The 24,551-nt window shown below is 33.9% G+C and overlaps 1 protein-coding gene across 1 annotated transcript; it reads right to left on the bottom strand.

The window, feature by feature from the left end:
* Positions 1 to 1,373: 1,373 nt before the first annotated feature.
* Positions 1,374 to 19,098, bottom strand: LOC128681492 (pro-neuropeptide Y-like). Its single transcript, XM_053765429.1, has 3 exons — positions 19,055 to 19,098; positions 5,277 to 5,448; positions 1,374 to 2,337 (listed from the first exon to the last, which is right to left on the bottom strand). Exons 2-3 carry the CDS (start codon positions 5,441 to 5,443, stop codon positions 2,223 to 2,225), a joined length of 282 nt encoding a protein of 93 aa, XP_053621404.1. The 5' UTR covers positions 5,444 to 5,448; positions 19,055 to 19,098; the 3' UTR covers positions 1,374 to 2,222.
* Between the last annotated feature and the right edge of the window lie 5,453 nt (positions 19,099 to 24,551).

Raw genomic sequence — 24,551 nt, 5'->3', positions numbered from 1 at the left:
GTTCCATATTAATGTCGCGACTCTGGAGACCACGTCTTGAACTTTCGTTATTATATGATATGATTATGTGGATTTATCCACATAAATATTAATATTATAAAGAGAAAAGATTTGTATTTTTGTTTGTTTGTAATGAATAGACTCAAAAACTACAAGGCCAATTTTTATGAAATTATTCACAGAGATAGACAACATTTTCAGGAGTAAGCTAGGTTATTTTTTTATAGTTTTACCTCGGCCGACGATATATGCAAATTGATAATTTCTTTTCGTATATTAATTTATTCTATTTTTTAAAATTTAAACAAAATATAAATACACATAACACTGTTTTTTTAATTGTAGTGAATCTTATAACCTTAAAATTTACTAAAATGTACTGTTTTTACTACAATTTGTTATGTGTACTTAAATAAATAAATAAGAATGTAAGAGTAAGGGGTTGGTGGTTAAGACAGTGACGAAAAGGTTGGGACCTCTCCCAGGTTCGAATCCTATGGCCCGATTCAGTGCGACGCGGATGACCATTCATTTTCATTATAAATAGAAAGTACTCTGTGTGGATGATCTACGCGACGGACGGTAAAATCCATGTAGCCCATACAAGCCGTTCAGCGCGATGCGGACCGTCCGCGACGCGAGCTATCCGCTACATGCATTTTACCGCCCGTCGCGGATGTCCGCGCCGGTCATCCGCGTCGCACTGAATAATTCTTATTATCGAGTCATTAAGGCTATTTATACTATACTAGCGGTCCGTGCCGGCTTCGCTCGGGTAAAACCTTCATCTATACTATTACTATAAAGTGGTTAGCGTTTGTGAATTTGTATGTTTGAGGGATGTTGCCCGGGGGCTCCCGTGGGAATTTTAAAATAAAACATAGCCTACTTATATATAAGTAGCAATCTTGGATAATGTACTTTTCCAATGGTGAAAGAATTTTTGAAATCGGTTCGATAGTTTCGGAGATTACTCGCCTCAAACGTACAAACTCACAAATGCGTACCTCTTTATATTAATGGTACTTATACATATAGAATATGTTCACATTTGTCAATTGACATCTTTGGAGTTTTCTCCAAAGGTGAAGTATGTTGCGCCGCTTCTTCTTCACTGCGCTGTGGAGTGGAAGTCAGCAGTAGACTTATTTCTAAGTAGATAAACTGTTGACGTCATTATGTAAGTTAGCTGAGTAAAGGTTTTTGTATAGTATCTTCAGATGATATATATATTTATCAATATATATTGACGACCTCGGTGGCGCAGTGGTAAGGTTCTTGCCACTGAACCGAGAGGTCCCGGGTTCGATTCCGGGTCGGGTCATGATGGAAAATGATCTTTTTCTGATCGGCCCGGGTCTTGGATGTTTATCTATATATGTATTTGTTATAAAATATAGTATCGTTGAGTTAGTATCCCAAGTCTCGAACTTACTTTGGGGCTAGCTGAATCTGTGTGATTTGTCCTGATATATTTATATATATATAGATAGGTATATATTGAAATAAAACAGCAGATTTAAACATTGTTGTATGCATGGATAATGTTAAACTATTTATATATAAACTATCTTAAAATAGTTTAGGATTCGCAATCACTAAAAACGATCCCACCCAGCCTAGGAGCTGTTTTTAGCAATATCCACAGTTTTTTTCATCGTGCTATTAACCTATTATAATGTATAATTTGTAAAACTTTGTTATGTTGCACTTAATCGACGAAAAACGTAAAATACGCCATTTTGTTTAAATGGGCGTCGGCAACGCGCATGTTGAAGTCAACGTCAAAGTTGAATGGTGTAACCATGGATTTAGTAAGTACTTGGTCCTACTAATTCCATGTGTGGAACCCGTTCTTAGAATGACATTTCTAGACACTTGAGTTAAAAGAGCGTTTCGGGAAAAACGATTGTTTTACCATCGATAGTTTTTTGTTCTCGGAATATCGTCTAGAAATATTCAGTCAAGTGATTAGTTTGAAAGTAGCCTATTTTCAATATTGTCCTAAACCTACTTATTTAGATTGTACTCCAAGGTTAATGGCACGATGTATTTACAAGTAAGACGGTAAATATTATATAAATTAAGACGGACAGAATTGACTATACTCTTTGGCATTATGGACTGTTATTTCTAAGCCTAAGAAAAAATAGAGATCATTTTGTTTCCCGCGAAATTAAAAAGAAATTCGACATTGTACACGGCCACAGTTTTGCATATCTTTACTTATATCCGAGGGCTTTAAATAAAACGTCTTGGTTCATTGTATTATCCATAAAAGGGGTTTCTCGGAAGATGACAGATGCATCAGCTATGTGCATTTGACGTTTGCCATATCTGAAAAAAAAAAGAAATATGTCAAAAGCTGTAAAATGAATTTAAGTACAACGTTTTATGTCAATGGCAATTCGATTTTTAATTCATTTCAGTGACCAAAACGTTGTACAAAACTAATTTTTGCAACGCCATCTGTCGTGGAGTAGGTAAACTAAATCTTTGTGGCCTAGGAACAATTTTTTTGTAGATGATGCCGTCTACATTTGCCGAACTCAGACAGATACCGACGCTAATAAGATACATGGCGTAGCTTATCTGTGAACGATTACCACTAGATAGAAGTCTGCAATGTATGTCGATGACATTGCTAGCTGAGCAAAAAAGCCTAGTTTAAAAACAGGACCATAGATGGCGTCATTGATTCTCGGATGGCGCCCAACGTGGCACTATAACCTCACATTAAACATAATTAATAGTGAAACTTAGTTAATTATTGTAAACTTTATCGTAACTTTTTTATTAACATCGATCTTGTGGTTAATAATATATATATAAGCCTGTGTTATCAATCGATATGTCACCTCACCAGTAATTTTTCAAAGTTTATGTCATTCATATATCACATTACATTCTTAAACTTTTTCCAACTATTTTCGCGTTAGGAACAAAAAAATGTTACGTAATATTTAGGGTCTCGTTTTCTAAGAATATTTTTAGCTATTTAGAAGTGTTTAAAATATCTTGAAACTTCGCATAGGATTCACCATGACAACGTCGTATTTTAGCCCTTCGTACGGATATATACGTCCTACTCGCGCCACATGAGTTTGTATACCAATCTGACTCATGTATAGTAGTTTTCATTGACCACCACTTGCTTCCGGCGAAGGAAAACATCGTGAGGAAACCTGCACACTGGTCGATTATTAACTTGTGTGTGAAATGGAGAAGGCAATGGCGAACCATTCCATTAATAGTCCTAAGTTGTTACGTTGCAGTACATGTGACCACGACCCTCAGCTATGAGGAATAACGACTATATATTCTTATTCATAGTCGTATTAAATACCTACGTATTTTGTAATACTCTGTATATTTATTTCTTTAAAACTAGCGCCCCGTCCCGGTTTTGCTCATGAACCATTTCCACTTCCTCTTGAATCACTCTATCAATTGAAAAAATCCGTTGCGTAATTTTTTCGACGACCTCGGTGACGCTCTGAACCGAGAGGTCCCGGGTTCAAACCCCGGTCGGGTTGGAAAATGATCTTTTTCTGATTGGCCCGGGTCTTGGATGTTTATCTATATATGTATTTGTTTTAAAATATAGTATCGTTAAGTTAGTATCCCATAACACAAGTCTCGAACTTACTTTGGGGCTAGCTCAATCTGTGTGATTTGTCCTAACATATTTAATGTATATTTAAATATTTAAGTATACATACAGACAGACAGGCGGGATGCGCGTCCTTGTTTTATACTATGTAGTGATTAAAACGACGGTAAGAAAGACATAAATATATCTATTATGGTATATTTCCAATTTCTAAGTACACATATTAATCAAAGTCCGACGATAAACTTATACTGGATGCTGGTAGGGTTGTCACATCTTCCAGTAATGTCCTAGACGTTTTCTCTTTCAAGACCACAAATACCTCTCTCTCGTCGTTGGTTACATTCGGAGCTCACAGCCCCGAAGCCCAGGGTACGCGTGAAAAGCCTTTATATAATTCGGTATATGTCAAAATCTTTTTTTCGCTAAAAAATTGAAAAGAACTTGATAAAAATGTGATGTTGGTGTAAGCGTGCGGCCAAATAGCTCCTTAATAAAAGATGGGTACGGTATATAGATAGATATTTTTGATATATTCAATTGTATTTTGGGAAATTCTCTTATAGCATTATTATACCGAATGTACCTATAACTTGTGTATAGCGTAATCGCATAAGGGTTAAGCCTGTAACACATGGAACACATGGAAAATGACGAGAAATTATTATTAAGTTTTATAGTTTTCAGTTTAAATTAATATAATTTTGTGTCTTTATTGTTAATTCTAATTTTGTGATTAAAATAAAACCTGCCCTTTAAAAATAAATAATCCTTAAAACACAGTCCGCGTCGGTCTGTCTGTCTCTCTGTTTCCGATAAACTCAAAAACTATTGCACGGATTTTCATGCAGTTTTCACCAATAGAAAGGGTGGTTGCTGAGGGAGGTTTAGGTGTATAATTTATTATATTTTTACCCGAGCGAAGCCGGGCCGGGCCCTTAAGTAAGAATAATAATTTTTTTCACCAGTGTTAATGTAATAATGTTGCAAATTCTACCACGCAAATCGATTTATGAAGTTCAAGATATGACAACCCTGAAAATAGTATGATGGGGCTTTAAGTTCTTACTTCAGGAGCTTAGCACATGACGCGGAGGCGTTCGTGTGAAGTGTCAAAGGTGATCACTCAATGGTACTATAGGTATATGTACTTATTTAAATGCTCTCGTAGATGGATATTAAAATATGAAAGTTTGTTCATACTAATATACATACTTCATACTAATATTATAAAGAGGAAGGCTTTGTATGTAATGAATAAACTCAAAAGCTACTGGGCCGATTTTTATGAAATTTGGCATAGAGATGGGCGAAACCTTCAAGTGTGACATAGGCTATTTTTTATTATGGTTTTGCCCGAGCGAAGCCGGGGAAGTTTGTTACCTCTTCACGCTCTATCTGCTGAACCAATATTCTTGAAATTTTGCATACATGTAGTTTGAAATACGGAGAAGGACATATGGTAGCTTTCATGTTGGAAAATATACTGTCCCGGAAAAAATACAAGCACTCATACTAACTACACAATGTTCACGCACTCGCATCGGCACGTGTCCGTGTTTGGCGACAGTGTGGAGCTGTCATAACACTCTTTTAATTCGTTGCCGCTGTAATTCTACCGAGAAAAAAGTCATTTTGCTCAACGGGAATGCTATACTCTCACCTGCCTCTCCCGTGGACCGAATAATACTCCTGAAGCTCCTTCAAATAGTTGGAGATCTGCTCGGCTGTGTCGAATCTCTCTGGGCGCCGCGGGCGCGGGTACTGCGCTTGCGACGCGCACGACAAGATGGCCGACAGCAACAAAATGGCGGATACGAGCGCGCGCATTGTGACTGGTGAGGAAAAAAAGGTAAGTTAGTTCATTTCTACGTCTTTTTGGTGTGTAGATACTATCGCAACAACGATATATTTAAATTTTCCCTGAAAAATGGCCACCATCATGTCATCCTAGTTTGCTGCCCCATGTGTTAGGGCACAGGGGACAGAAGGGCAGGCAGGGCAGGCAAATTATTTTTATTTATTTATATATAGTAGGGTAGGGTGCAATTAAACCCTAAAAATGATTGAGAGTATGTTATTTGTCAAAAAATTAATTCCAGTAGAGCCGTGAGAGAATTAGCCGTTTAAATAGAACTTATTTTTTATTACGAAAACGTATTTGCGTACGTTTTCCATCAATTTTGCGCTTAAATATTTGTTTACGACCATAGAAAGCGCGGTTAAATCCATTTAGTTCATGCATGCATTTATTTTGTATGCTAAAACTGAACGTGTTGCAATTTTAGAGTGCCTAATACGGTAATTAAATTTTAAACAGGCATGGCAACCTACGAAAACAAACATGGCGTACTGCGCCGACACAGAAGAGGTTTACAAACGTTGTGAATGTGTACACTATTCTCTCTCCATCCAGCATACAAATTTATCAAATCAAGATGGTACCTACCAAAATCCTACTATTATTATAAATGCGAAAGTTTGCCAGGATTTATGTGTGTAAAATATATGTTTGTTACTCTTTCACGCAAATCAACTGGACGGCATGTTATGAAATTTGGTACACGGGTGGAATATAACCTGGAATAACACATAGGGTAGGCACTTTTTATCCCGAAATTCCCGCGGGAGCAAAGAATCTAGACCAGAACTGGTTCATCCGTTTGGCTGCTACGTTGCTACGGACAGACATACAGATACAGAGACACGTTCAACTTATAATTCCCCTCTTTCTGTCGTCCGGAACTAAAAATAAAGCGTTCGAATTTCAAATATCCGGAGTAAACCGAAAGTTATTACATTCCTTTTGAAATAACCTCAAAAATTTAGTAGCTAATAAATTTATTGTAGGTAATTATCATTGTATGAATCTCATTGTAAGCCTAAATTACCAATTAATTTATTGTAGGTGTAGACCTACAATAAATTAATTGGTTACTTGACTATGTATGTAAATAAATAAATAAATAAAGTTATTTAAATAATCAAACACAATAATCAATGTCACTTTAATTGGATATCACAGAGATTAGCAGACATGTTCTGGAAAAGGTGGTTGCATGTGGTGCTTCCAGATCTCATACCACGCCGAAAGTGGAACCAGGCGCGGGAACCACTAAAGGTTGGCGATTTACTTTTTCTAGCGGATCCAGCAGCTTCGCGAAATGTCTGGCCCAGGGGCGTCGTCCAGCAAGTGTTCCCAGGGGCCGACGGTCGGGTAAGGGTGGTCGAGGTCCGCACTAGGACGGGCGTGTTGAAGCGATCCGCGGCGCGCGTAGCTAGAATTCCTTTGGTAACAAAGTGCTAGTTTCGCACTAGGGTGGGGAATGTAAGCGACGCGCTCATTGGCCAACAATTTGAATTTTTATAAAATTAGTTTAAGGTAGTTTGTAAAATCACAGCCGGGCGCGACCGAGTGTGGCCGCGTCCAGGCAGTCGTCTTTTAACCTCTGCGCAGGTGACACTATATTCTAATTGCTCTCGGAATATAAACGTGTTCAGCAATACGGCGGCGTATATATTTCGAACGAACCTCCACCCCCTACAGTCGGGGTTTTATAAATTGCGTTTTTACAATTGTTGTTTTTTGTTCTCATTAATGTACCAGGTACCTACAAGGAATTCATTTTGTGACGTCATAGCACATCACTGTCACACAAGCTCCATATAAAAAGTTTTTCACATAGAAAAAAGTATATCTAATTTTATTAAAGAAAGTAAACAATAAAAAAAAACTTTGATTAATAAATATTACGTGACTAGTTCCGATAGCCACTAACATAAATCGATAAAACAATCGAGATACAGCTATCAGTGGGTACAATCGTTATCCAATAATCGGTTTAAAATTACTTAATACAATGCACACACGACGTGATAAAATAAATCTGGCACAATACGATAAGAAAATGTTTTGGTTGAAACGTCATCACATATTTCGAGTATAACATCATCATCTAAAGCGACCACGTTATTCATAAAACCTTTACAGCATACTTTAAGCTCGGGTAAAACATAATAAATTATACTTATTTACACCCAAACCTTCCTCAGGAACCACACTATCTATATGAAAATCCGCGCAGTAGTTTTTGCGTTTATCGCGAACAGACAGACAGACGCGGGAAAGGACTTTGTTTTATAATAGTAATAGCATATAGGGCTTTTGACACTATCGCGCTTTATAATATTTGTAAATTGACAGAAAGACAAAACATTAGCATAACGTAAATTAACTTTTTTATGAACAATGTGAGGAACTCTTGTAGGCGGAGTTTCTTCCATTGCTCCATATTTACCTAGTACCTATGTACCTAATAAGGTGCCTAGAAGACAAGATCAAATTGTAAAACATAAGTATAATCTAGATAAAATAAATAAAATTTAGGCTTACAATGATAATTCATAGACTGTAACAATGCAGATGGATATACGAAGATTTAAAATTGGTTAGAAAGTCCATTTTCAAAAATTAAAAACCAACTCAATCATAAATAATTAAAATGTTATTAAGAAGTCATCACTATAAATGTAATATTTAATGTGTTAGAAAAAAATGTGTGAAGAATCAATCAAGTACCTACAATGTAATTTTGTTACTAACAAAACCCTTGATGGTTAATGTTTGGATTTTCAATGTAAATTCAAATTCAAATCATTTATTCAGTAATTAGACCTTCACAGGCACTTTTTTTCGTCAATTTTCATATTTATAATTATTTCTCACAAATGTACAAAAGATACAGCCATTTGAGTTTATTATTGCTCTCGAACACAATAACCGCGTCAAGTTGATATCAATATTTCTTTTCAACAGCAAATCAATAATAAAATTATTATCTATCATATTAAAAAAAATTGTTTAGTTTTTTTTTGTCTATGCAGTAGTGAGTAATGTAGGTTCTATAGCTTCTCAAGTTCGCTATGTTACGGCAAATATCGTTAAGATTTATTTACAAAGTAACCAGACGTGCAAATGAACAAATTTTTATAATATTCGGCCCGTCTTTTCGAGGTAAGGCGCCGTATTTCCCGCCATTTTCCAATAAAGCGCGCGAAAATTACTCGCAAATCGCTGTTCAACAGGTGAGAGCTAGGGTTGCAAGTAATGAACTTAAAAACTGTATCGATAACATTTGATTACTAACGCAATCTGTATATTTTCACTCGCTCTTTTTAATTTTTTAAGTAGGTATGTTCCAGTATTTATTTATGTATCAAACTTATACATATATCTTTACAGGACAATCCTAATACGATAAATGCAACAGTGTCCCCAAATCACATGTAAATATTAATGATGTCAATTATATTAATAAATCTATTTTTTTTGACGTCAACGAGTGATGTAGGTATATCACCCTAAATTGAATAAATAATTTTGAATTCGAATATGGTAGTTCATTTTTGTTACTCTGCATGGCAAGGCTCTGCAGTATTCGTATCTATTTAATTTCGGATTAAATGTCTGGCTATTGAGCCTGGCAAACGACCACATGAGAAAGACAAGCAAACACTTTCTCATTTATAATATTAGCGTGGATTTAATTTTACTTACGTCATTTTGGAATGTGGTGAGTGATGAGATCACAAGAGAAAGTTTCATTTTCTATTTTATTTTAGGTAGAAGGGGCCGACCGTGTTTAGGATGATATGTTGCGAAGTGCTAATATAATCTGACAACTAAGGATCCTAAGAACCGTGCGAAGTGGAAAAGGAAAATTAAGAAAGCGAGCCTAGAACCGCTGCGGAAGTAATCGAAAAAATTGTGAGTATTTCTTAGAATGAACATCTTAAATAGATATCATTATTGTTATAATTTTATCGGATTGATTGTACCAATGTATCAACTAACTATCTTATTAGTTAAATAAACATAATAAAATAAAAGACCTCGATATCGACACGTGGGACATCACTATTGCTTGATTCATGGCAGTTAGAACAATGGGGCAATGTTCGTATAGTTGTTTTGTGGGCGTTTTAAAATAGACGCCATTTTTGTTTTTCGCTCATTCGAAAGTTGAATGACTAGTTGCGTTGAATGAATGAAAATATTGTTGACAAAAATGTATTATTATAGTAACTCTGTTTTAATTCTATTTGTTGATAATATTTTATCACATTTTATTTGTTTTATTGAGTTTCGTGTTATGTACTTATTAAAGTATTTCAATAATTAAAGTTATGGGAAAATAAGATACTTATTTGAAAATATGTATTATAACTGAAATATGATTAACGTCATATTTTACAAGCTTGCAATGTAACTATTTAATACCTTATGTCCCTATGTCTCGGGTAGAATCTAGCAACTTAATTTTGAAGCAGATATCTTCAACCGATTGAGCTGAAATTTCGTACACGCGTTCAGTTTGGATGATAATGCATTATTATGATATGCATGACCTGATGGTGCACCCATGAGAACCCCTCAACGTTTTACCGCACGGACGTTGTATTTTTGTCACACAATGCTCTCTTTTGTACCTAATTCTACTTTAGTCTTACTCCAGGCGGGGAGAGGCTGGTGTACTGAGATACAGGCTCTGCTTAGTTCAGGCACCAATCTCTCACAATCTTCTTTAATGATGCCTTGATTGTAGAGAAAATAAAGAATTTTTGATTTGATTGAATGTAATAAGATCTCTCTGACAACAATAAAAGCTTGTGTCATAAATGACATTTTTGTAAAAAAAAAGCTTATTTGAATTAGTAAACGTGTTCTAAGAAATCAGGATGCAGTTTCATTCATGTGATAACTTAGCCACTTGATGCTGTCGGCAGGACTATAGATTTGAATTTCGACAGAAATGTATTTGTGGTAAACAATAGTGTTTTATTTATATCAACAAAACACTATGTTTTTCGAAATTGAGACCCTGTCGACTTTGATTTTGATTGCTTAGACAAAACACAAAAAATTTAAGAAAATTTAAGAAAATTCTAAAGGCCAATGATTTACTTTAGGTTGTCGCTGTTATTTTTCTTTATATGTTACTTACTACCTACTTTATTGTTGTTATTTTTTTTGCCATTTTTGTTTCATTATAATATTTCTCTTTGAAAACCTATTGCAAAATTTTAACGCATGCTGTGGTTAACCTGTAATTGTAAGTGCAGTTAGCTTAAGGTAATTTTATTTGTACTGATTTTTTTTGTATGATATTGCTGTACTTATGTTGGTAACCCTATAAATAAATAAATAAATAAATAAATAAATAAAACACGTATTCGACTCGTATTATTTCGTCATTCCTAACCTACTTCGACAAGACACACCTTCGGAAAATACTCGTTCGGCAGATCTTTGTTCATTCGTCATAAAAACCTATAGGTGACTTGAATAAAATCTGACACCATAGGGTTAGCAATTAACGCGCTCGAAATAAAGAAGAAAAATTAATTTCTTTTAAGACAAAATTAAAAAAAAAAAAGCTTGAAAAAAGAAGCTACATTGACAGAAAGAGACAAAACAAGTTTTAACTTTTTTTTTGGTGCAGTGATAATATTTAAAGTCTTGTGTAGTCGTTTTTGAAGCGGTGTGAAGCGGTGGTGGTGTAATGGTTAAAACATAAGCCTGAGGATCGTATCGGATCGAAAGGTCCCAGGTTCGAATCGTACTCGTGCCACATGAGTTTGTATACCAATCTGACTCATGTATAGTACTTTTCATAGATCACCACTTGCTTCCGGTGAAGGAAAAACATCGTGAGGAAACCTGCACACTGGTTGATTATTAACTTGTGTGTGAAATGAAGAAGGCAATGGCAAACCACTCCATTAATAACGTCAAGAAATTTGTTACGTGTGTTTATTCCACGTACTGACCACGACCCTCAGTCATGAGCAATAAGACTATGAAGAAGTAGTCGTTTTTATATAATCTTATTATGGAACTATATAACTTTACATAAATAGCAACATACAATTCTTCACAACCTCAAATTATTTCGTTTAAGAATATCTCAAAATACTCAAAAGGAAGTAACAAACTTTATTATATTATATTATTACATTACACATGGCGTTCTGGGGCGCCGCATTTAAAATCCATTCGAAATTTAAATAAACGCCCACAGCGCAAGTGTTGCCAACTCAAAGAGCCGAATTCCCGTCTCGTCGGATATTATTTTCACGGTTGGCATCATTGTAACTAGAAACGGAACGTGATCATACTTGCAATCTTACCAACTTTAAGGTGATAATTACTTTTCAGATAACCACCACTTCATAGAATTTAAATTGGTGTTATTTTATATTCGGAATTTGGAATTTAGAAAGTTTTGATTGGGGAGTTTGAAGTTGTCGTTTCTAAACGGACGTTAAAGGGTAAATTTGTATAAAAAATGTCAGAAAACAACAGTTATAACGCGTATGTTTATAAATTTCATTAATTGCTACATATTATGGAGGCAGATGTTAACCATTAAAAACCTTTAACAATCCACAAATCACGTTTACGACAATCAATTAGCGAAAATGTTATTTAAAGTTGATGTTACACTGATTTAAAGTCCTATTAAGTTAAATCGCTTAATTGGGATTTAACAAATTTAGAATACATTAGCTTCTGCCCGCGGCTTTGCCCGCGTGTTTTTCCCACGGAAAGATTTATTTTTCCCAGAAGAAAGTTACACTATGTCCTTCTACATACTTCAAACTACATTGAGTGCAAACTTTCAAGATAATTGGTTGAATAGATGAAGCGGGAAGAGGTAACAAACAAACTTACTTTCGCATCGCGCTGTCTATCTTTCTGTCTGTGTACGTGGCACCATAGTTCATCAACGGGTGAACCGATTTGGATGTGGTTTTTTTTATTTGATAGCTAGTTTTTACGCGGTAGTTCTTAAATATGCTTGATCGAAATCAGTTTAGCCGTTTAAAAGTTGTAGCGAAATGTATATTGAAATTCGGGGGCTTTTTAATTTGTCTAACAAATAAATTTGTTGGGAATGCTGTTGTATCAGGTCAGGTTTATACCCTTAAACATCTCGTAAGCCATCCACGGGTTAAAACGTGGACTTATTCCAAGGCGGAAACTACACGCAAAAAGCATCTAATACATTTTCACCATGATAAATTGCCGTTAAATAGAAATGTAATGATTTTGAGAGTCTTGACAAAGTATCGCTTTGGGGGACCACGAGTCCGCTATTGTTGTGGGTCCGAACGGTAAATAAGCTATTCTTATATACTTTGTGGTACATTCGGCGATATAAATAGGTTAACATTTATATTCAAGTGACATTTTTATTTACAGTTTTACATAATTAATTTTTTATTTCATAATAAAAATCCATGTTAACAAGCGAAAAAAACACCCACCCGTCACAATATCTCAATATTTGAAAAATGAAGAAGGAATCATAATTATAATTCATTAATTGAAATTGAGTTTTGAAAATTGCATTCCTGTGATTCATTCTTATGGGGGTGAAGTTTATAATATGAACTTTTGTCATTTTCTAGAGAGAGATGTAATTCTCAATGTTTCTATCTGTTTCCCACATATATGTAAATTCAAATTCAAATCATTTATTCAGAAATTAGACCTTCACAGGCACCATTTCTCAATGTCAATTTTTATATATATATATATAGTTATTTCTGACGAGCTACCAACTACTGGGACAGGTCGCGGTAAACTATCAAATAAGTTTGCCAGTCCTACTGAAGAAGGATTCAAAAATTGGGGAAAAAATCTATTCTGTTTATATGGGTTTAAAAATAAAAGCTAGTTATCAATAGATAATATTATTTTATTTATGTATTAATTGTTTTACAGACTCCAAAAAAAAAAAATACTCCGGCAGGATGTTCTAAATTTGAAATTTTAATCTTTTTTGTGAACCAATTTCTTCTTGACTGTACGTAGTACAGTACATATTCTTAATTTGAATTTGAATAGGCTAGATGTCATCTTGGAAATTAAAGATTGCCCTTTGATTGAGCGAGTGCCTTTTGTATCTGTCGTTTGTGTTTTTAGACGTAACTGGATTATCAACGGTATGTTGACGATGTGTACGCTATTTTTGGGTAATTTTTGCACTCAGATTTATATTTCTGGGTGTGTATAGGTTTATCTTTTATATTTTTATTTTTTTCTTCAAGTATTTTTAAAATTTTTGTTCATAAATAAAATGTCTTTTATCTATGGTAAGCAAACATAACGTACCGGTAGCTGCGGTTGTTTATTTAATAACTATTTACTTATTGTTATTATTTTGATGGTCGAACTGTCTCGAATATATATTTATCACTAGATATATACAATGTGTAACTTAAATTGTAATATCTGTGAATCTTGTTATATATACCATGATTACATGTCAAGATTCTGTAAAAATAATTACGGTGCTCAGCTCACTAAGATGATTTAATGATATTTATTATAAGTATGTTGTCTTTAGGATTAAATCACGAACCGTGGCCGGCCTTGTGAGATGTTTATTGTTATTATTTTATATATATTTTCTCCTCTTAATTTTTAATGTAATTTTCTGAATTTTCTTAAATTAGTGCGAGTGGTGATCACTTTGAAAGGTCGCACATTAAGTAATATTTAGATAAGAATATATATTTTTTTTCATCAAATAATTATTTTTTTTTAAATATTTAATTAAGTTCTGTATGTAATATCGCAGTAACCTGTTGTGAAACAAATAAAATAAATTAATAAAAAACATTGCGTTAGGCTCATCTCAAACGGAGGGAAAACGACATATTTATCTATGCCCCTTCTTACGCACAAAAAAACATCTATAACAATAAGTAGTACCTACATTTGTACTTAATTTTCTATTTATGCGTTTAATATTCACACTGTTGTGTTGTGTACATAAATATATATAAATAATTATTTATTTATTTATATAAAATATCACATTTTCCAGTAATGTGGTCACCCTACTAGTCGCGATACTGCGGCCGCACTGTCATTACAATTCCTCAAATTTTAACCGAGACAATAATTAGTTTTGCTATATTATTATGACTTAATGAATTATCTGTACTGTGGTAATTTCCATTTTATTTTCGATTGATTTTGAATATATATGAAGGATTCCTTCCTCATGGAAATTGACGGATCGTGATGGCGGCGCGACCGCAGCGGTCGAAACGAAACGCTCTGAGAACCACCTATTGCCATTTGAATGGCAGTCGCAAAAGTAATGATTGAAGCCTTGAATAAGATCTGAAAAACATGAAACTTTTAGAGATATTTTCCCTACATGACGTTACGATTTTTTATATATCTTATCTCAGATGAGAGAGATAAAATGACGATAATAAGATTGACGACCTCGGTGGGCGCTGTGGTGAAGTGCTTGCCTCTGAACCGAGAGGTCCCGGGTTCGATCCCCGGTCGGGTCATGATGGAAAATGATATTTTTCTGATTGGCACGGATCTTGGATGTTTATCTATATATGTATGAAATATAGTATCGTTGAGTTAGTATTACATAATACACAAGTCTCGAACTTACTTTGGGGCTACCTCAATCTGTGTGATTTGTCCTAATATATTTATTTATTTAAAAATCGTAATGTCATGTTTTGTTTTCGTTTTACGTTTTCCCTTTCACTCCTTCCGGCAGCGAGCGTCGGAGCCCAGCGTCCGATCCTAATTCTAAACAATAATAATTTTCTTAACTAAGTGTAATATTTTATTGAGCAATAAACGTAATCACTAGATCCTATAAGTACGAATTATACACATAAAAGTTAATATCGCTTAGTGTTTTTGTACACAGTAAGTACAAATTAGATTTTATGGAGACACAGGTGGCGTAACACGGGTGGATGTGGTTTATATGAACCTAGTTGCGTTCCTGGGCTTCGCTCATGTGGGAATAACGGCATTAAAAGTGCCCTATGCCACTTAGGAATAATGAAATCTGTTGAGTAGTCCCGAAGATACACACAAATTTACAAACACTTTTTCTTTATAATATTAGTGTAGATTTAATGTACCTAGATGAATGTTATGATATATTTTTTAATGTGTATCGTCTGTCTCATAAATGGGTGCGGTCTTTTTTATTTGATAGCTAATTTTTGTGCTGTGGTTCTTAGATATATTTGATCAAAATCGGTTGAGCCGTTCAAAAGTTGTAGCGAAATGAATATTGAAAGTAGGTTTTTTAATTTGTCTAACAAATAAACTTGTAGTTGTACTGATTATTGTAATATATTGTGTTAATAATCGTTACATATTATAAAAAGAAGGCCACCTATCGTGTCTGTCTGAACGGGAAATACATACTCAAAAATTACTCAAAACTTACATACGAATTTTTGTACTGTTTTCACCAATAAATAGTGTTCTTCCTGAGGAAGGTTAAGGTATATAGTTTATTATGATTTGAGCCGAGCGAAGCCAACAGGATTTATTAGTATTATAATGAATGAAAATTATTGATCAATAAGGAATAGTTCTCTAAAAAAAAATTACCCGCGTCGATTTCCCAAATCCTACAATTTAGCATCTTCAAGGCAAGAATTTAGACATTATTTTAGTTTGTGTGTAACATCTTAGCCCTTTGTTTCCCATCAGGCTACATCGAGATCCACAGCACTCTATACATAGATACTCAGTATAAACAAAGTCGCTTGTTTCTGGCTAAATGCTCTCTGAGTAAAGCCATAATTAAAAAAAAAATAAAAACAATGTCGCTTCCCGCTCTTTGTCCCGCTATTGTTAGAAACAATAAATAAATACTGTATTCTTACATAAATAAATAAATTAATAATATATTTATTATATTATATATTTATAGATTATTTCGGACTGATCGTATTGTATATAAAAGTATATTAAAAGTAGTTGTTATGACTGGTGGGTGATATGGTAATGGACACGATTGCCGTTATTTTTGTGAAAAACAGAGCAAAATCAAAATCAAATCATTTATTCAGAAATTAGGCCTTCACAGGCACTTTTTCACGTCATATTCTAAATTAAATGATGTTTACCAAAGCTACAAACTACTAGCATTTCGGAACGACCACTGCTGAGAAGAAATGCCGAAAGAAACTCATTCAGTGTTGGTCCCTATTATGCCAGAAGGGCTTACCATTTTTTAAATATAAATTTATGTATAATTTTTTATCAGTAATATAACATGTAAGTACACAATAAAGTACATGGTCAAAAGGTATACTGAAACATATTATGATTGTGATCAAGTGCTGATGAAAGGAAAATATATATACTTATATATATGTATAATTAACCAACAAAAAAAATTTTAAATAAAAGATCGAGCAGTGACCCCGGCAGCACCCGTTCACGAGTTGACGCGTGAGTCAGCCATCGCGAAGCTCAACCACAATAGAGGGAACCTCCCGACCCGATCCACGACGCCGCTACCGGTTTGACCATTTGAGTGTGCATGACATACTCGATCTCCATAATCTAACATAATAGATACCTATGTTACTTTCAGACACTTGAAGATTACAAATCACGTATATGTTTTACAAGTAAGAGCATATATGGAACCGGTGTTGAAATAGTTTTTGTCAGCAAGGTAATCCATAGTAGTTTGTAGCTTTACAATTTCATATCCTGAATAATTGAAGAATCTATAATATAGATTCTGTATTATTAATATTGATTAATAATTACCTATATTTAAAGTTGTTGTTATGACTGGTGATACGTTAATGGATACGTTTGCCGCTATTTTTGTGAAAAACAGAGTATATATGTGAGCGGTGTTGAAATGTAAGTACTTTTTTTTATATAATTTCCCTTTATTTGAATAATCGTTTATCATCGCACATAGCACATCTTTGAAACTACGCAACGGATTCTGATGCGGGTTTTTTAAATATATAGTGTGATTTCTGAGAAAGGTTTAGATGTATATTTTATTATGGTTTTACCCGTGCGAAGCCGAGGGGCCGCTAGTTATGAAGAAAACAAATATTTACCAAAATGTCAGTATTGCCAATTTAATCTAATGTGCCTATTTCTGAAATACATTAGATTAAGTTGGCAAAGATTAAGTTGAAATTTTCAATCTTTTATGTGTGTTAATTAATAATGTTATCAAAACAATAATTAGGTAGGTACTTATCAACTTCAAAACTTTAATGCGGGCGGAGCAAATGTTCACGCGCCATTTTAATTTCACAGATATGTTACAGATTGTTTTGTTGTGAAATGAAAATTGGAAATCAAGTACTTATTTAAAACATATAAAACCCACATTTGTTAATTAAAGTGTGTTGCGCCGCTTCTTCTTCACCTGCGCTTTGGAAGTCGGCAGCAGACTTAATTTAAGTAATTTTTTTGACGTCAATAAGTGATGTATATCATCCTGAGTTGAATAAAGATTTTCTTTCCAACCAACTTTTAAATCTTCGTATTTAGATCCAGCTGTATTGTTACAGTCTATGAATTATCATAATGATCCTCTAAATCTATCTATTTTATCTATATTATAAATTTTTTTATATACATCATCAACAAGAGTGCAGATTTCCTCACTGTGTTTTCCTTCACCAGATCCTTTACAATATAACGCTAACCTTTATTATATCCCGTCTCGGCTTTGCTCGGGTAAAACTATTTAACCTAACTCAGGAACTACGCAATCTATTGATAAAAACTAGTGCAAAAATCCGTCCCGTAGTTTTTGAGTTTATCACGTTCATATTGCATTTGTGCAATAAGCCTCCTAAATAAATGCACAAATAAATAATATGGCCTCAGTATCAAAAATATTTTTTTGTCAGCAAGGTGATGAGTTTCCTTCCTTTTTTCTTCCTCAACAGCGATCTTTCCGAAATGATAGTAGTTTGTAGCTTTAGAATTTCATATCCTGAATAATTGAAGAGTCTATATGTATTAGTCTAGACTGAAATATACCCACATGGTTATAGTTAAAAAAAGTTTACAGTTAGAAAAATGTATTTTAAAATTTATTTGTGATATTTTTATAGTTTTTGAATATATATTTTTTTAATTTAGTGTATGATTTGTGATAATTCGTATAAATTTTATTTATTTAGTTCTATATTATATATTAACTATGTAGTAAATTACTTTGAATACGACTAAATTGTGACTAAAAATATGATCTGATATAAAAATTACAATTATAATAAATAAGAACATACTTATATATTCTTTATGTAACTATTTCAAAAAATTGACACATACTTTTAATAATCACTCTTGAAAATAAAGAACAACATATTTTTTAATTATTCGCATTTAAAAATGTTCGTTTTTTTTTTTTCCTTTTTTTAACTGACATGATTTGTATATAATATTTTTTTACATCAAACTACAGTTACAACTAAAAGAAAATAAATTAAAACTAATATTTTAATTCTCTTACGTATTGCTTTAAAAGTTTAATCATGACTTTTTTAAAATTTCACTGCATGGCAAAATAATGTAATTAAAAAAAAAAAACTCACCTGCGTATATTCGGTGTACTGTACGAAAGCTCGCTTTAGATTGAGCTTTGGCTGTACGCGCGAGCTTATATGAGTGCAGTCGCGGGTTGTAACAGGTGGGCGGAGTCGTCGGACTAGGGAAGCTGTGGAGCGGGTGTTTGTAGAAAAAAAAGACAAAATAAAAAAAATATATTTTTTCAACTATTGTCGTTATACATCAATTATTGTCGTTAAAAATTTTGTTAAAACTAAAGTCTACTGCCGACTTCCAAAGCGCAGGTGAAGAAGGATCGGCGCTACAAACTCCTCTCAAAAGTAGAAGGGACTTTTAGCAATATCCGAATAGAGTATTTTCAATGCTGTTTTTCATTTCTGTTAATATTGTTACAGAAATAAACTCTTTTCAATATATTTTCAAATAGATACTAAACATAATTATAAATATTTTTTTGCATAAAAAAATTTAAGTTTATGTAACACCCAAATAAGTTTTATAGAAATAATTATGTGTTACACTTATGTATTATGCTGTTTTCGAGAATCTGCTTTTTAGTTTATAAGTTGTATGTCGATTTGGAAACTATGACTAAATGTTATTTCGACTCGTAATTATTTCGAATATTAGTTCGAGTAATTATAATTAAGGCGACATTAAAAAAAATCACAATGAAAAACAACACAACACGACTCCACGCCTCCTCTGTGCCGCGATATCCAGTACCGCGAACGTACGCAGTTTGATTTTTGTAATTAAAATCCTGAGCCATACACTCCGGAAGTATAATGAGATATTTTGTTATTAGGTAAAGCGAAGGACTTAACTTTATAATGAAGATGTAATCTTGAAAAATCTTTACTTCTTCACATTCTGGGCTGAGACGATGCGAAATCCGAAAGCCTACCACGAAACATACAACACGTAGCACGTTACTACGTCTACGCTATCGTGCGTGTACGCGTCATGTACAAAAATAATGTTTTCTTTTTTTACACGACGAGTACACGCACGGAATAACGTGTTACGAGTTTTAGATAAGGCATTGTCATGGAATCTGAAGCTAAATGAGCAATTTCAACTCGGAAGCTCTCAAATTAAAACATCCCTAATAAATGGACAATACTAAACGGCCCACACTAAGCATATAAAATGAATGAATCGTGGTTAGATTTATAAGAAACACAACACACATAGGACAGCAACACAAAATCACAGGTGTACAAATGTTTGCCAGCGCTGGAAATCGAAATTTTTACCTATAATAGTGAATGGGCGTAGGGACCAATGGGCGTGGTGTACTGGTGATCACTACACTACATCGACCGAGCGAGCAAACCGAGCGTGGTCTAAAATTCTACTTGGGGCGAAAATACATTATTTTATGTATGTATGTTTGTTTGTTAGTTTGTTTGCTTGCAACGCGATAACTTTCGAACCGTTGGTCCGATTTTGATGAAATTTAAATATACGTTACAAATTTAAAAGTACATTTTTATTGACAGATCCTATAGACTAGGATCCTATATAGGATCTGTCAATAAAATTTTTAAGCTCGTGGGGCATCAAAATCGGTTAAGTCGAAAGAGAAACACATTATCCAGGACAGAGTACATTATCCAGGATTGCTAAGGCTATATTTTATCTCAAAATTCCCATGGGAGCGAAGCCCCGGGCAACATCTAGTATACTATAAACAATAACCTACAGAGTATTTGGTAGACATAAAATCTTATAAACTCATGTAATTATAGTTACCGAGGCCTAAGATTGAAAATAACTTGACACTTAGATGAAGTAGGTACCTACGTTTGCTTTCAGTGAGAAAACCCATCAATTTTGACCGATGACCTGAGGTCGAAAGGCATTAATTAGGTCAAATACTTAACAAATTATAATCCTACTTCCCACAAACTAAGTACAGTCGGCACATAATCTACAGTGTAACTTGTGATGCGGTTGACTGTACATAAATGTTTAAATGCCAAATTTATTGGATTTATTTCCACCAAGCAAGCAAGCAAACAGGAGGTCTACCATTAAACAATTTGAATTGAATTGAATTGAACATACAAACTCATAGCACGTTACAAATGTCCACATTCTGTCTCCTTTTCTCATATTGTGTAACCATACGCCATTTTAAATTGCCTTCGCTTCGCCATTAAACCAGACGATTTTATTGTAATAAATAACCGAGAAAATTAGATTTTCGGACGCCATCCTTTTAAAATTTCGCAATATTGAAACTGAGGTGTGTTTTGGCTGAAGAACATTTGCATTTTTGTGTATTTTCGTTGTAATATTTGGTAAAAGTGACGTCTTCTATGATGGATAACCGTTGATAATAATATTGAGAATGAAAAACAGAAATATTACGTTTATTTCGCGGTTGTATTGTGTATAAATTAAATTTTTACAAGCTTTTGCGTTTAACTTATATTTTTTGAGATATAAAATGGTCGATGTTGACTAAATGGCCAACTTTGCGTTTTTCTGCGTACGTCACAGTTGAGGGTGCACCCCACCCTAATTGTTAGCCCAGTATGGAGCCAACTGGTAAATTATTTTTGTATACATGCAAGTTTATAAATAAATTATTCATTCATTCATTCATTCATTCATTCATTCATTCATTCATTCATTCATTCATTCATTCATTCATTCATTCATTCATTCATTCATTCATTCATTCATTCATTCATTCATTCATTCATTCATTCATTCATTCATTCATTCATTCATTCATTCATTCATTCATTCATTCATTCATTCATTCATTCAATCATTCATTCATTTATTCATTCATTCATGTAACTCTTCTTGAGTTTGTCTAAGCAAATATTAATTGTTCCCAACGTAATTTGCTGCACAGGTGTACTTTTCATCACAATCTGTTCAGAACTGCTGGTATTACATGCATGTATGGCTCCAGAGGATATAAATATTTTTTTAAGGTTTCTTACCTACGAACAGAACCCTTATATGATCACTTCTTTGACCGTCTCAAAAGACCCTTTGTCCCAAAAACGCTTAGAAGTATTATCAAGCTATCGTCAAGGCTTCGCTGGGGTTCATCCATAATTCCTGAACCTTCCTCGGGAATCGCACTATTTATTGGTGAAGACCGTACAACAATCCGTCAGGTTGTTTGTGAGTTTATCACGTTTAAACTAGGGGACTTCTTTTTATATTATGTAAGGATAGGAATTGTAGGTACTGTTTCTTTCAAGTGTGAATAAATCAAACTTGTGAGTCAACGCGATCAAAAGATATTACGAGCATTTATGGTACATATTTTGCGACTTCATGCAAATGAATCAAAACGTATACTTGGGTACTTATTCTTGTCCTGGCATCATGATATTTGCGTAAGGCACGAAAGTAACTGCAAGGAAAAAAAAATCGAAAAAAACCTTAAATATCTCAGAAAAACCTAATTGGACGGAACCCTCGGTGCGTGTGTCCGTATCTACTGCACTATTGTAATTGTTTACATCATATTTATTAATAACAGAAGAATAGTAACTATTAATTAATTACACAGGTGTGAACGGGGTATTACTATACCTACTTAAGTACTTAGATTGTCATAGATTAGGAGTGTTATTTATTTTAAGTATAGAAGGTACAAGTAGTGGCGAAGCGGAGACGAAAAAGTGGCAATGCGGACTCTGGGCTCCGACGTCCTTGGAGAAAAGGCTGCGGTGAAGTTTGTGGTGTTTGTTGCGCTTCTTCACATGCGAAGCCATTTCCTTTGGAAGCCGGCAGCCTATTGACGTCAAAAAATTACTTAAACTAAGACTTAGTTGTAAGTGATGTGTATGACGTGTATATCATCCTAAATTGAATAAAGAATTTTGAATTTGAATTTGAAATTTGAATTTGAATGCTTCCGGTGGCTTCATCCCAGCCGGAAGGGGCGTAGAAAGCTGATAATTGATTTGTATCTACTTTGTTTCCTTATGACGACCTCGATGGCGCAGTGGTAAAGTTCTTGCCTCTGAACCGCGAGAGGTCCCGGGTTCGAACCCCGCTCGGGTCATGATGGAAAATGATATTTTTCTGATTGGCCCGGGTCTTGGATGTTTTATCTATATATGTATTTGTTATAAAATATAGTATCGTTGAGTTAGTATCCCATAACACAAAGTCTCGAACTTACTTTGGGTCTGTTTGTCGCTATTTATGCTTAGATCTTTAAAACTATGCAACGGATTTTGATGCTGGTTTTTTTAATAGATAGTGTGAGTCCTGAGGAAGGTTTAGAACGAAGCCGGGACGGGCCGCTAGTTTTATATAAATGCGAAAGTGTTTAAATCTGCCAGGCTTTTGCGGCTTATCCTCTGGGCTGATTTTGATGTAATTTGGAATAGATACAGTTAATGATCCGAGGTCAAACATTATCTAACTAGTATTACAGAGAGTTACACTACCTCGTGCAGACCTGCGGGCAACAACTAGTAGCTAATTACATTTCTTTATACATAACAGATCTTCTGCATGTTTTTATTTCATCTATAACCTTTAGCGAACTTCTATTAAAATAATTTTCCTTACAGTGGGAATATTTCTAATCATGTTATTAGTCACATCTATAACGTTTATGTTAAAATGGGAGCCAAGTTCACGTTATGCCAATCCAATTTTGTAATATATGCATGCAAGATATATGACTTAAATTACTTAAATTGGGCAGTGGTTAAGGGAATAAAATTAAATATATGTTGTAAGAATTCTCAAAAGATCATTTTTATTATTGGTTGCTAATCACCGATGCCATAGTCTTTTTAAATTTATTTTTTAATAATCAATAATATGAATGCGTGATTGACTACTCTGACAATAAAGTAATTGAATCCAGTAAAATTTTTACTAGTAATTTCTTTAAAACAACACATATTTTGGGTTTTCTGCTACTTAGGTACATTGTACGTATCTATATATATTCTTAAAGCTGAAATTGTGTGACTTTACCACAAACAATATGAAAATTTTAAACTCAGGATTTGATGTGTGTGACTATTTGTTATAGGTAAATTAGTCATCTTAATACCAAAATAAATTTTTGACCTCGGTGGCGCAGTGCATGGTAAAGTGCTTGCCTCTGAACCGAGAGGTCCCGGGTTCGAGCCCCGGTCGGGTTATGATGGAAAATGATCTTTTTCTGATTGGCCCGGGTCTTGGATATTAATCTATATATATATTTGTTATAAAATATAGTATCGTTGAGTTAGTATCCCATAACACAAGTCTCGAACTTACTTTGGGACTAGCTCAATCTGTGTGATTTGTTCTAATATATTTATTTATTATTTAAATAAAATACATATATTAAATTATAACTACTTACTTAAATCTTTTTCAATCATACGGTAGGGTTGATAGCTCTTACACCGAACGATGTTACTCTCTTAAAAATTTAGCTCATAGTCTTGAGTCTCTAAATCGCTTCATTTTAGTTAAGTTTTTCATAATAACTGAACGAATACAAGAGTGTAATCTAAATATAATTTTAATTTC

This window comes from Plodia interpunctella, chromosome 27 (genome assembly GCF_027563975.2).
Source record: "Plodia interpunctella isolate USDA-ARS_2022_Savannah chromosome 27, ilPloInte3.2, whole genome shotgun sequence".
NCBI classification, from domain to species: domain Eukaryota; kingdom Metazoa; phylum Arthropoda; class Insecta; order Lepidoptera; family Pyralidae; genus Plodia; species Plodia interpunctella.
This window is presented reverse-complemented; position numbering and strand designations above follow the sequence as displayed.